General features: G+C 44.4%; 1 protein-coding gene and 1 pseudogene across 1 annotated transcript; one reads left to right on the forward strand and one right to left on the reverse strand.

The window, feature by feature from the left end:
• Positions 1-3,484: 3,484 nt before the first annotated feature.
• FSHB (follicle stimulating hormone subunit beta) lies at positions 3,485-7,155 on the forward strand. The gene is made up of 2 exons (XM_066640188.1): positions 3,485-3,643; positions 6,919-7,155. Exons 1-2 carry the CDS (start codon positions 3,485-3,487, stop codon positions 7,153-7,155), a joined length of 396 nt encoding a protein of 131 aa, XP_066496285.1.
• Positions 7,156-8,693: 1,538 nt separating this feature from the next.
• On the reverse strand, positions 8,694-8,813 carry LOC136637947 (5S ribosomal RNA; annotated as a pseudogene).
• Between the last annotated feature and the right edge of the window lie 1,002 nt (positions 8,814-9,815).

Raw genomic sequence — 9,815 nt, forward strand, 5'->3', positions numbered from 1 at the left:
GGATGTGATTCTATTGGGGAAAATGTTACAGATCTGTACTTTTAACAAGCTACTATGTATATTCTTTTAACAATGACAGTCAATGGGACTTACTCCTGGGTAAGCATGGGTAGGATTGCAGCCTAGGATTGTTAAAAATTTTAAGAACATAAGAACAGCCCCATTGGATCAGACCATAGGCCCATCTAGTCCAGCTTCCGGTATCTCACAGCAGCCCACCAAATGCCCCAGGGTGCATACCAGATAACAAGAGACCTGCATCCTGGTGCCCTCCCTTTCATTTGGCATTCTGACATAGCCCATTTCTAAAATCAGGAGGTTGCGCATACACATCATGGCTTGTAACCCATAATGGATTTTTCCTCCAGAAACTTTTCCTCTCAATCATGTCCCCCCTCAGGCATCTGTTTTCTAGGCTGAAGAGGCCCAAACGTCTTAGCCTTTCCTCATAGGGAAGGTGCCCCAGCCCCGAAATCATCTTAGTCGCTCTCTTTTGCACCTTTTCCATTTCCACTATGTCCTTTTTGAGATGTGGCGACCAGAACTGGACACAATACTCCAGGTGTGGCCTACTTTTCCTACTTGATGATGTCACTAACATAAGAACATAAGAACAGCCCCACTGGATCAGGCCATAGGCCCATCTAGTCCAGCTTCCTGTATCTCACAGCAGCCCACCAAATGCCCCAATGCACTACCGGTCATGGCATCACTTCCAGTGGGTCCTGACAGATTCTCATTCTAAAAAGTGGGTCCTGGTGCTAAATGCATGAGAACCACTGCCCTAAATCAAAATATATACCCCCTCTCCATTATTTTGCAGATAAAGGCTGTGTTGACCTTGCTCTCAGCTTGCTTTTTTGCATCCATCCTGAGGGGATCCTTAAGGCAAGGAATGACAGGGCAGCCCCATCCATGGCTTTCCCCACTTCTGCCTCCATCCCCCTTCTCTCTTTCTTCCCAATTCTTTTACTGGTTGCCTCGTGCTTGGGTGGGGGACAGACCAAGCCATTTTGGTTGATGATGCTTTAATTCTGTGTAAGCACACAGCGGAGCCTAGCACCTCTGACAATCTCCATTGTTTAGAGTCTTATGAACAAGACCCCACCCTAACCACAGGCTGATGCTCTGATTGCAAACCCCAAGTTCACTGCTTTTCAAATAGCTCTAGGTAGATCTGTTGAAAATGAAAACCAAGTGGGAAGTGCCAGGCAAGAGTGGGAGCAACACACATACACACACACCTCTTCTGTGTCTTTAGACATGCTTTGGAAGATGGTCCAAGCAAGCAGGAGAAAGAAAAAAGAATTGCTCAGCTTGATGGCAGGTGTTTAACAGGCCTACTTTCAGCAAGAAGACCAATGCAAGTGAGAAGTAGTAGCTTTTGAGAAAATTACATGTCTCCTTCCCCACAACTTGGACTGCAATCCTATAGACACTTTCCTGGGAAGAAGCCAGGAATGGGACTTATTTCTGAGTAGGCATGCACGTGGTGACATTAAACTGCTGCTCTATCAGAACATCTCCCCTTCTCCCTCCAGCTGGAAGATCAAAAGGCTGAAAAGAAGTGCTCATCCCATTGGTTGTTCCAAAGGGAATGCATAGGGGCTTCCCAACAGTTTCACTAGGAGATGCGGGGGGGGGGGCATACCAGGTGACACCACTACTAGCTACAATTTTTGAAATTTTCAAATAATACCATCACTTTATATAGCATTTGATTTGTAATTTCATGTGGAATGCAATAAAACAAACCACACTGAAATAGCTATATTTGACCAAAAGTTATAGCCAAAAAAAAAAAAAGCACAACAGGGGCAGGGCAATGGTACATAACCATGCCCATCACCTGGGGAGCTGCCCCACCCATGGGATAGGAAGAGGTCAATCATGGGGGTGACACGATGGCATCGGATGATGCAAACCCTAGTTATGTCACTGGGGCTTCCCCATATCACCTCTCCCCTGCCCTAAGATTCCATCCAAATTCACAGAACAAAACATCAAGCAAAAGCCCCTTTCGCCGCTGTCTAAACCACAAGTAAGGGGGAAGAACTGGATGGATAAGCTCTGGAGAAGGAAGTCTCCACCAGGCACCAGAGATCGGAGCCACCAGCTCACCTCCTCTGAAGACTCAAAGCTCACAAATATCAAAAGCCAGCTGAGTTTTCTTATGATACATTCAAAACCCGTGTTGAAGATTCAGAACTCACAGAATAAAAAATGAAAAAGGTTACTTGGATATTTTGTGGGAAAACACTTATGTTATTCTCAAGGATTAGGCAACCAGGTGCAGTGGCATAGCTAGAGGGCGGCAAAATGGTAAGTACTTGCAGGCGCTGTGTAAGTGGCCCCTCCCACTCACCATCAGAGTCTTTCCAGCGACATCAATGCGCAGGAGACATCATTTGGGTTGGCAAGCGCCTGCACATTGCTGTTACTGCCCAGAATGGCTTTGACGGTGAGAGAAAAGAGTTGCTTACATGGTGCATTGCAGCACCTGCAGTACTCACCTGGCCACCCCTTGCTCTAACTACTCTACTGCCCAGGTGGGTTTTGCATTTAACTATGCAGTTATTCTGTGGAAAACACTCATTTCCATATGGGTTTCTACACATATGGTTTGTCCTTCAATACGCCCCCGCTCAATTCTCTCCCATGGTTCCCTTAATACAGGACCCAGTTGTATAATTATATTACTCATAATATCTCCTATGACATTTTTTGACAGTCCCAAGTCAATTTCTTCTGGGGAAATTGTTAATCAATAATTTTGAAGACAGCCATGTTATTTGTGGCCTTCTATTTTTTGCAATGTTTTGTCTCCATGTCTTGGCTAAGTATTAGGTCTCTTTCACCAGGCTTTAACTAAAGCTGGTCTTCTTAATACCCTGCAAATCCCGCAGGTGTAAGTTACATCTGATTTTGTATAAAAGGACAACCTGACAAAGGGCTTTCCTCTCCTGACAACTAATTCCAGCAAAGCAAGTCTGCAACAGGTAACTTTCATCAGATTCTTAATTAAGAGTGTTGGGGGAATGACAAGGTCTTTGTAAAAGTTTAGATATGAGAACTCCAATTTAAAAAAAAGTAGTAATATCCTTTTGTCACCTCTTTAAATGCATTTATTCAGTTTTCTTTTTTTTTAACAGGACACAAAAGATTCTCAAGCTTATTTATAGTAATATCAGAGATAATATCTATTCAGTCAAAATACTTTTGATTACTGAATTATTTTCTCTTATGTGTTACTGGATTAACCCATTCTCATTTAACAAATCCTTTATCCTCTAACAATAACTCTAGAGCTCTGCTGACTTCACTGTGTGTCCTTTTTCTATTTTCAAATGCTTACCTTTGTGACAGTATTAGCATTTGTAGGTAAACTAAAGAATGGTAATGATCTTGCCTGCTTCTAAAAGTATCTGGAATTGTAATCCTTGTCTACCTGAGTGACTCTGAATTCTCTGCTTTGCCCTGCAGGATGAAGACAGCTAGTTTGTATGTCCTGTTACTTTGCTGGAAAACCATTTCTTGCAATTACTGCAAGCTGTCCAACATCACAATAGTAGTCGAGCGGGAAGAGTGCGGGTTTTGCGTTAGCGTGAATGCCACTTGGTGCTCCGGTTACTGCTTCACCAAGGTGAGAACTCCTCAGACTAACAGTCATAGAGAAGATTAAGTTTTTCCCAAATGGGACTCAACAAGCCATCCTTGCTGGTGTAAACTCTGACCAACACTCATGTAAGTCTAATAAAATATAAATAACTGAGGACAGACCAACTGAGGACATAAACAGGGGTACAACTGGTGGTATTCTGATTGTAAGAATGTTTGGGCAGAGGCAAGTTCAGTGGAATGTACTTCCAGGTAAATATGGTTAAGATTGCAGCCTTCAAATTGAAGCACGTTTGCAGTGGTTTCCACTGAAACCAATAGGGCTGACAAATCCATCTTCCTTGCCCACCCTAGTCCATTGACCCATTCATTTTCATTACCAGGGAGTGTTCACAGAGCATCCCAGTACCTTTCAGCACTGATCTCCTGGCAACTGCCATGTTTTTATCACAGTGTCCTGAACTAATGCAGCATCTGAGGCATTGAGGGGGGAAAACGTGGCAGTCAGTAGGAGGCTGTTGCTGAGAAGACTCTAGTCAACTACCCCCATTCCCTTTTGTCATCATCTACCCCATTTACTTTCATTAAAAAAAATGACTGAAGTTCCAAAAAACAAAACAAAACAAATATATATATGCCATTTGGTTCACTCAGATGGTGATCAGCATTTTAGTGACAATTTGGCTCCATTTGTTCCTCAATGAATGTATATCACTTGTGTATTGGTTAAAATATGATATTTCCTCTAGAGTTGTAAGTTTTAACTGTATTTTTGATCTGAATTTTGTTTAATTATTTTTTACTACAACTTTACATTTTGTTCTGACACAGAAATGTAAGCTCCTTTTCTCTTAATGCTTGCTATCTTCAACTTGGTCTGGGTTAATTGATTTATATCAAATTAAGGGCACAATCCTAACTGGCGCAAGTCTCTTGCGTTGGCCCAGGAGGGTCGCAAATGTGCCATAAAGCATATTTGCACGTCCATGGAAGCAAGCCGTGCCGGTACATGCAGATGCGCCAGCCTGCAGAGGCAAAATCCACCCTTTGCAGGAGATGATAGGTCTGCGCCGGCCAAGCTCAGCTGGTGCAGCGGTCTCGGGCGGCAGGCAGAGGGCAGGGAGGAGGCATTTCAGGGCGAGGGGAGGGCAGATGGTGGGTGGGCCCATGGACGGGTGTGCAGGGAGTAGGAGGTGGGGCCAGGACCCAGCAGTTATACCGGATCCTAGCCCCTGTTCCTGGGCGGCATGGAGAGGCTCCTGGCTGTTACGTTCTGCTCAGATCCGCACGACCTCGTCAGGTGGTGCAGATTCGAGTAGATCCATTTGGGCCACTGCGGCTCTTCCCGGGGTAAGGGGAAATGTTTCCCCTTGCCCTGGCTGAGCCACAGTCAGCCCCAAACTTGCGCTGGATACAGTGCAGGCCCACTGGCCTGCCTGTTCCAGTACAAGTTAGGATTGCACTGTTAATTTCTAGTCAACTATAACATTCATTGTTTTACATTAGGGAGCAAGTACTGTAATTTTCAATCTTATTAGAAATGGATTCAAGGGTGGTTATGGTGTTTCTTTGGGCTCTACAGGAATCCTGCTTCAGATTCAGGTTCAATTTATTAGAATTATGGTTTATTTTTACCAAAGCATTGATTTGTGACTCAGATTTAATTTTTTTGTTTAAAAAAAAACACATGCTGTTTACCATCTGCATTAAGCCACTGCGGAAGGTCAAACAGGGACCTTCCCTGTTGGTTGTCACCAGTTGGTTGACGACCAGCACTCCCCACCAGCTTTCAAGTGGGCTGTCAAGGAGCTTTCAAAGAACCTCTGAAGGACTCTTTCTATCTTCTGTTATTGCTTTTATGTCATTGCTTTTATGTAGCTGCTGTTTTCATATTCTTAACCAGCTCCTGTTGTCACTTTTTCATTGCTTTTATGCTTTTATTCATGTATCTTTATCTTTTGTATTATTTGTATTTATTGTGCACTGCCTCGAACACTGTACACTGCACTGCGTACAGGAAAGGAGGTATATAAATCTTTTAAAATAAATAAAGAGCTTCACTTCGTAGACCACTGAAATCGATACATCTCCATAATGTTCAGAATTGAGCCCTAAAGAAATGTGAGGTTGTTTATGTCCAAGACAAACTACTACTTGCTCAAATAGAAATTATGTGCTTTAAAATTTGTTGCAATTCCTACAATCACCTGTTCTGCTGTACAACAATATTGGGTATACTGTCACCCACTGAATACAGGACGGGTACAATGAGTTCTGTAACAAATATTTCAGATTTGATAGGCTCTGAAATCAGAACAGCTGTTAGCGCCAATCAGGCGCTAGCAGCCGATTGCCCCCTCCCCGCCTCGTGCACAGAGGCTGAGGCTTGAGCCGCGATTGGTCCCTGCGGCTGGGGAGGCGGGACCAGAGCCGTGGCGCGGAACGTGCGCTCTGGCCAGGCTCAGTGCGTTCCCGGCTGGCAACCCCGCCCGCCCACCCTATTAACCAGTCTGGGATTAGCTGGTCGCTTTCTAGGGCCAGGTAGGAATTTTTTGCAGTCAACCTGATTGGACCTTGGTTGGCCATTTTTTCGCCTACCTCAGACTGGCGAACAGGCAGTGCGGTTTAGGTTAGTCTGGGTTGGTCACTCCCAGTGTGGGCACAGTACGTGTGGGGCTGGGTAGGTAGGGACTTGTCTCGGTGTCTATCCAAGGCAGCAGGGTGAGGGGTAAGTCTGAACCGCTCCCATGATGCCTGACCAGCTCCAGGAGGCAGACAGGCGAACCCCTGGCCTGGACTGACAGGATGGTGCAGCTCGGCCGGCTAGCCTGAAGTCCAGCTGCCTTGCCCCCTTTGGAGGTGGCATTGAAAGACCTAAGCTGGCGATTGACGCTGGGGTCTCGAGCCAGGTGGTACGCCCAATGAGAATGTAGGGGGAGGCAGGCGGCTAGGACTGTTTCCCCCATATTGCCCCGCACGATTGATGTTCAGTGTTATTGCCCTGCTGCAGTTGAAGTTTAATAACATGGCCCATTTTCATCCAAGCCGAAGTCTGGTGTATTTATTGCGGGTGTGGGGGTAATTGACTTGAGTTTAAGAAGTTGTCAAAAGAAATCACCGAAGTCATGGGAGAGCATAATCAATTGACTTAATTAGGCTTTTGATGAGATTCTACAAAACAATATAATGTATATGAGCTCTGAAACAAACCATTATTGGCAAATGGATTCCACAGTAAATCTCTCTCTCTCTCTCTCTCTCTCTCTCTCTCTCTCTCTCTCTCTCTCTCTCTTTCATTAGGATCCTGCATACAAGTACCACTCAATGAAACGTATTCAGAAAGTCTGCACGTTCAAGGACATTGTATATGAGACTGTAAAAATTCCAGGCTGTGATGGTCATGGGGAATCATTTTATTCCTATCCAGTGGCAACAGGATGTCACTGTGAGACCTGTGACACAGAAATCACTGACTGCACTATGAGAGGCTTGAAGCCAAGTTATTGTTCCTACGGCCAAGATCAGGTCAGGGAATGAGGATTGAGTTACTCCGGTCATTTACTCTTGTCAGAACTCCAATTAATGTAAGGGAAAGGGGCAATGGGTGAGACTAATACAGCCAGCGTTAAAACAATTCTGTGTGTAAAGGATACCGCATGTTGCAGTGCTCTTCAATGACTTCATTGTGGCTTCTGAGGCAAAAATGTATTATCTCAGGTTCAGTACCTTTACATCTTTCAAACCTCAGCTCCTCCAAGCTTTGCCTCAATACATCATTCTCTTCTTTCAGTTCGTGTTCTCTCTCTCTCTCTCTCTCTCTCTCTCTCTCTCTCTCTCTCTCTCTCTCTCTCTCTCTTATTTTTTTCTTTAGTAACTTCCAGTGCTACTCAAGCAACATCCCCCATCTGATTTTTTCATTCTAACAGCCCAATCCTAACTAAATCTTGCACCAATGGTTCATGTGCTGTATCCTGCGGGCGGGCGGGGGGGGAGCTAAGTCCAGAGGCCTCGCTGTTCCCTTACCACAGGAAACTGCTCAGGCCAGACTACTCCAATGGATCTCCTTGGATCTGCACCAGCTGGCACTAATCTGAGACCAGTAAGGGAGAGGAAAGGGGACAGAGAATGGGGTTAGGATTGGAGCACACCAATGCTACTGAGATCCACCCACTCTCCTGTTCTGCTTCCTGCACAACGTCTCCCCACCTAGAAACTCCCCCATGCCACCCATCTCCCGCCAATCCCTGCTCCTGCCACCAGTTCGACTTTGCTACCAGAGATAGCCACCAGTGGCAGACGCAAAATGGCTACCAGTGGCATGCACAGCACAGCACCATATGGCCATTAACAGTAGCAGAACGGTATTCCACTGTCATAAAGGGCAGTCAGGTCCTAGTTAGGATTGGGTTGTAAGCTTTGAGTCCTGTCTACAGTTGTGTGTTGGTATAGCACTTTGATATCAGTGGAACTCAACTGTGATATTGACAAAAACATGTTTTTGATGAGATTTACAGAGTAAAAGAAATTTAAAAATGGTTCCCTGCCTTGCACAGGCCCATAATCTAAAACAGATGCATGGAAAACAACCACTGGGGGAAGCTCTGCTGGGATGACTAGAGAAGTTGTTCTCCTGCTAAATGTAGGAAAGCCACCATGTTAACTATTTTTGCCTCAGAACCCACAATGAAGCCATGGAAGTTTAATGCAAGGTATAGCATTCTTTAAACATGTCTTTTTTTTTTTTAAGGTGTCTCTATTAGCCCCACACACAAGGCTGGCCATCCATGATGCTGACTGAGGCGGTCCAAACCACCCCTCTCCTCTTCCTCTTCCATTCTCCTCCTGCTTTTCCATTCCACATAGTATGAGAAATAGAGGTTGTCACATCACCAAGTAAGGAGGGTAGCATTTCGAATGCCACCTCAGCTATAGGCAGGCCACACATTGCCCCTTTATCCTTACATTCATTACATCTTTGATCAGATCCTGCATCATTTATGCAAGACTGCAGGCTGAGGAAATCACGTTGGGGCAGAAATGGTTGGCAACCTTCAGTCTCAAAAGACTATGGTATAAGCCTACAGCACCCAGTATTCCCAGGCAGTCTCCCATCCAAGTACTAACCAGGCCTGACCCTGCTTAGCTTCCAAGATCAGGCGAGATTGGGCATGTGCAGGGTAACAGTTGCTGTCGTTGGGGCAGAGTCCTGATGTTTATTTTGTACAGCACTCTGTGGGGCAAACTGCGCTCTATCACACGCTTCTCTGTATGCCAGTCCCCTGGCTGCTATATGTTTTTGATCATGCTGCCCTACTGGTACAATACTATATATGATAAATATATCTTTATTTAGAGAAAGCTTATTCTGTTACTGTAGATGTCTCTGTTAATTATGGCGTCTCCACAATTTGTAACTTATTTTACTAGAAAAAAATATATATTAAGTCCAGCACATTTATAAATATATGTGTTATTTGAGATGTCTCCAAAGCACTTTAAAAAAGGAAGATACAGAGATATGCTTTGTTAGTACAACTGTGATGGTTTTAGCACAAATGGAGAAACTTCTTATACTTTTAAATTAAAAGCAGGCCCAGTATGTCTATTGGAACACTTGTCATCTTTCACAGGTATTCTGTGCGAGCAAGAACTGAATATCATGTCCATTCATTGTGATGGAAGGACACTATTCAGTGTGCCTGCTAAACTTTTCCTGTAAATAAATGTGTTTCACTGAAATAATAAAAAAAGTTTTATTGTGTTGTACTTCTAGTACTTGATTTCATTTTCTTTAATTGTCTTGTAAAGGAGTAACAAGCCATCTGTTGATGACTTTGCAAAACACTTGAAATCCTGAAAGCCTTTAAACACTCTCTTTACCCATTTCAGCTACAACCCGCTTGCATTTTTAGGGCAGCAACATAGGCTGTTACTATGTAAATGGAATCTTGGTGGACAAATTGTTTCCAGGGTTGTCTTGCCGTGGTGGGCCTTTCCAGAAGAAACAGAGAATGTGCAGCAAATCGGATAAAATAGTTTCATCTCCGTAGTCATGAGACCAGGAGTGGTACAACCAAAGCACCTAAAGGCACCTAGCAGTTAACCCCTGTGAGATAGGTTTGGCCAAGAGACAGGACTAAAGTGACCCAGTGAGCTTTATGGTCCACTGAGAAATTAAACCCAGCTCTCAAACTCTA

Source organism: Tiliqua scincoides, chromosome 1 (assembly GCF_035046505.1).
Source record: "Tiliqua scincoides isolate rTilSci1 chromosome 1, rTilSci1.hap2, whole genome shotgun sequence".
Taxonomy (NCBI): domain Eukaryota; kingdom Metazoa; phylum Chordata; class Lepidosauria; order Squamata; family Scincidae; genus Tiliqua; species Tiliqua scincoides.

What these genes read in the sequence shown, in the direction of transcription:
- FSHB (XM_066640188.1), top strand. Translation starts at nt 3,485, where the DNA reads ATGAAGACAGCTAGTTTGTATGTCCTGTTACTTTGCTGGAAAACCATT. An exon ending in CCGGTTACTGCTTCACCAAG is followed by an intron (nt 3,644 to 6,918) that starts GTGAGAACTCCT and finishes CTCTTTCATTAG; the next exon opens with GATCCTGCATACAAGTACCA.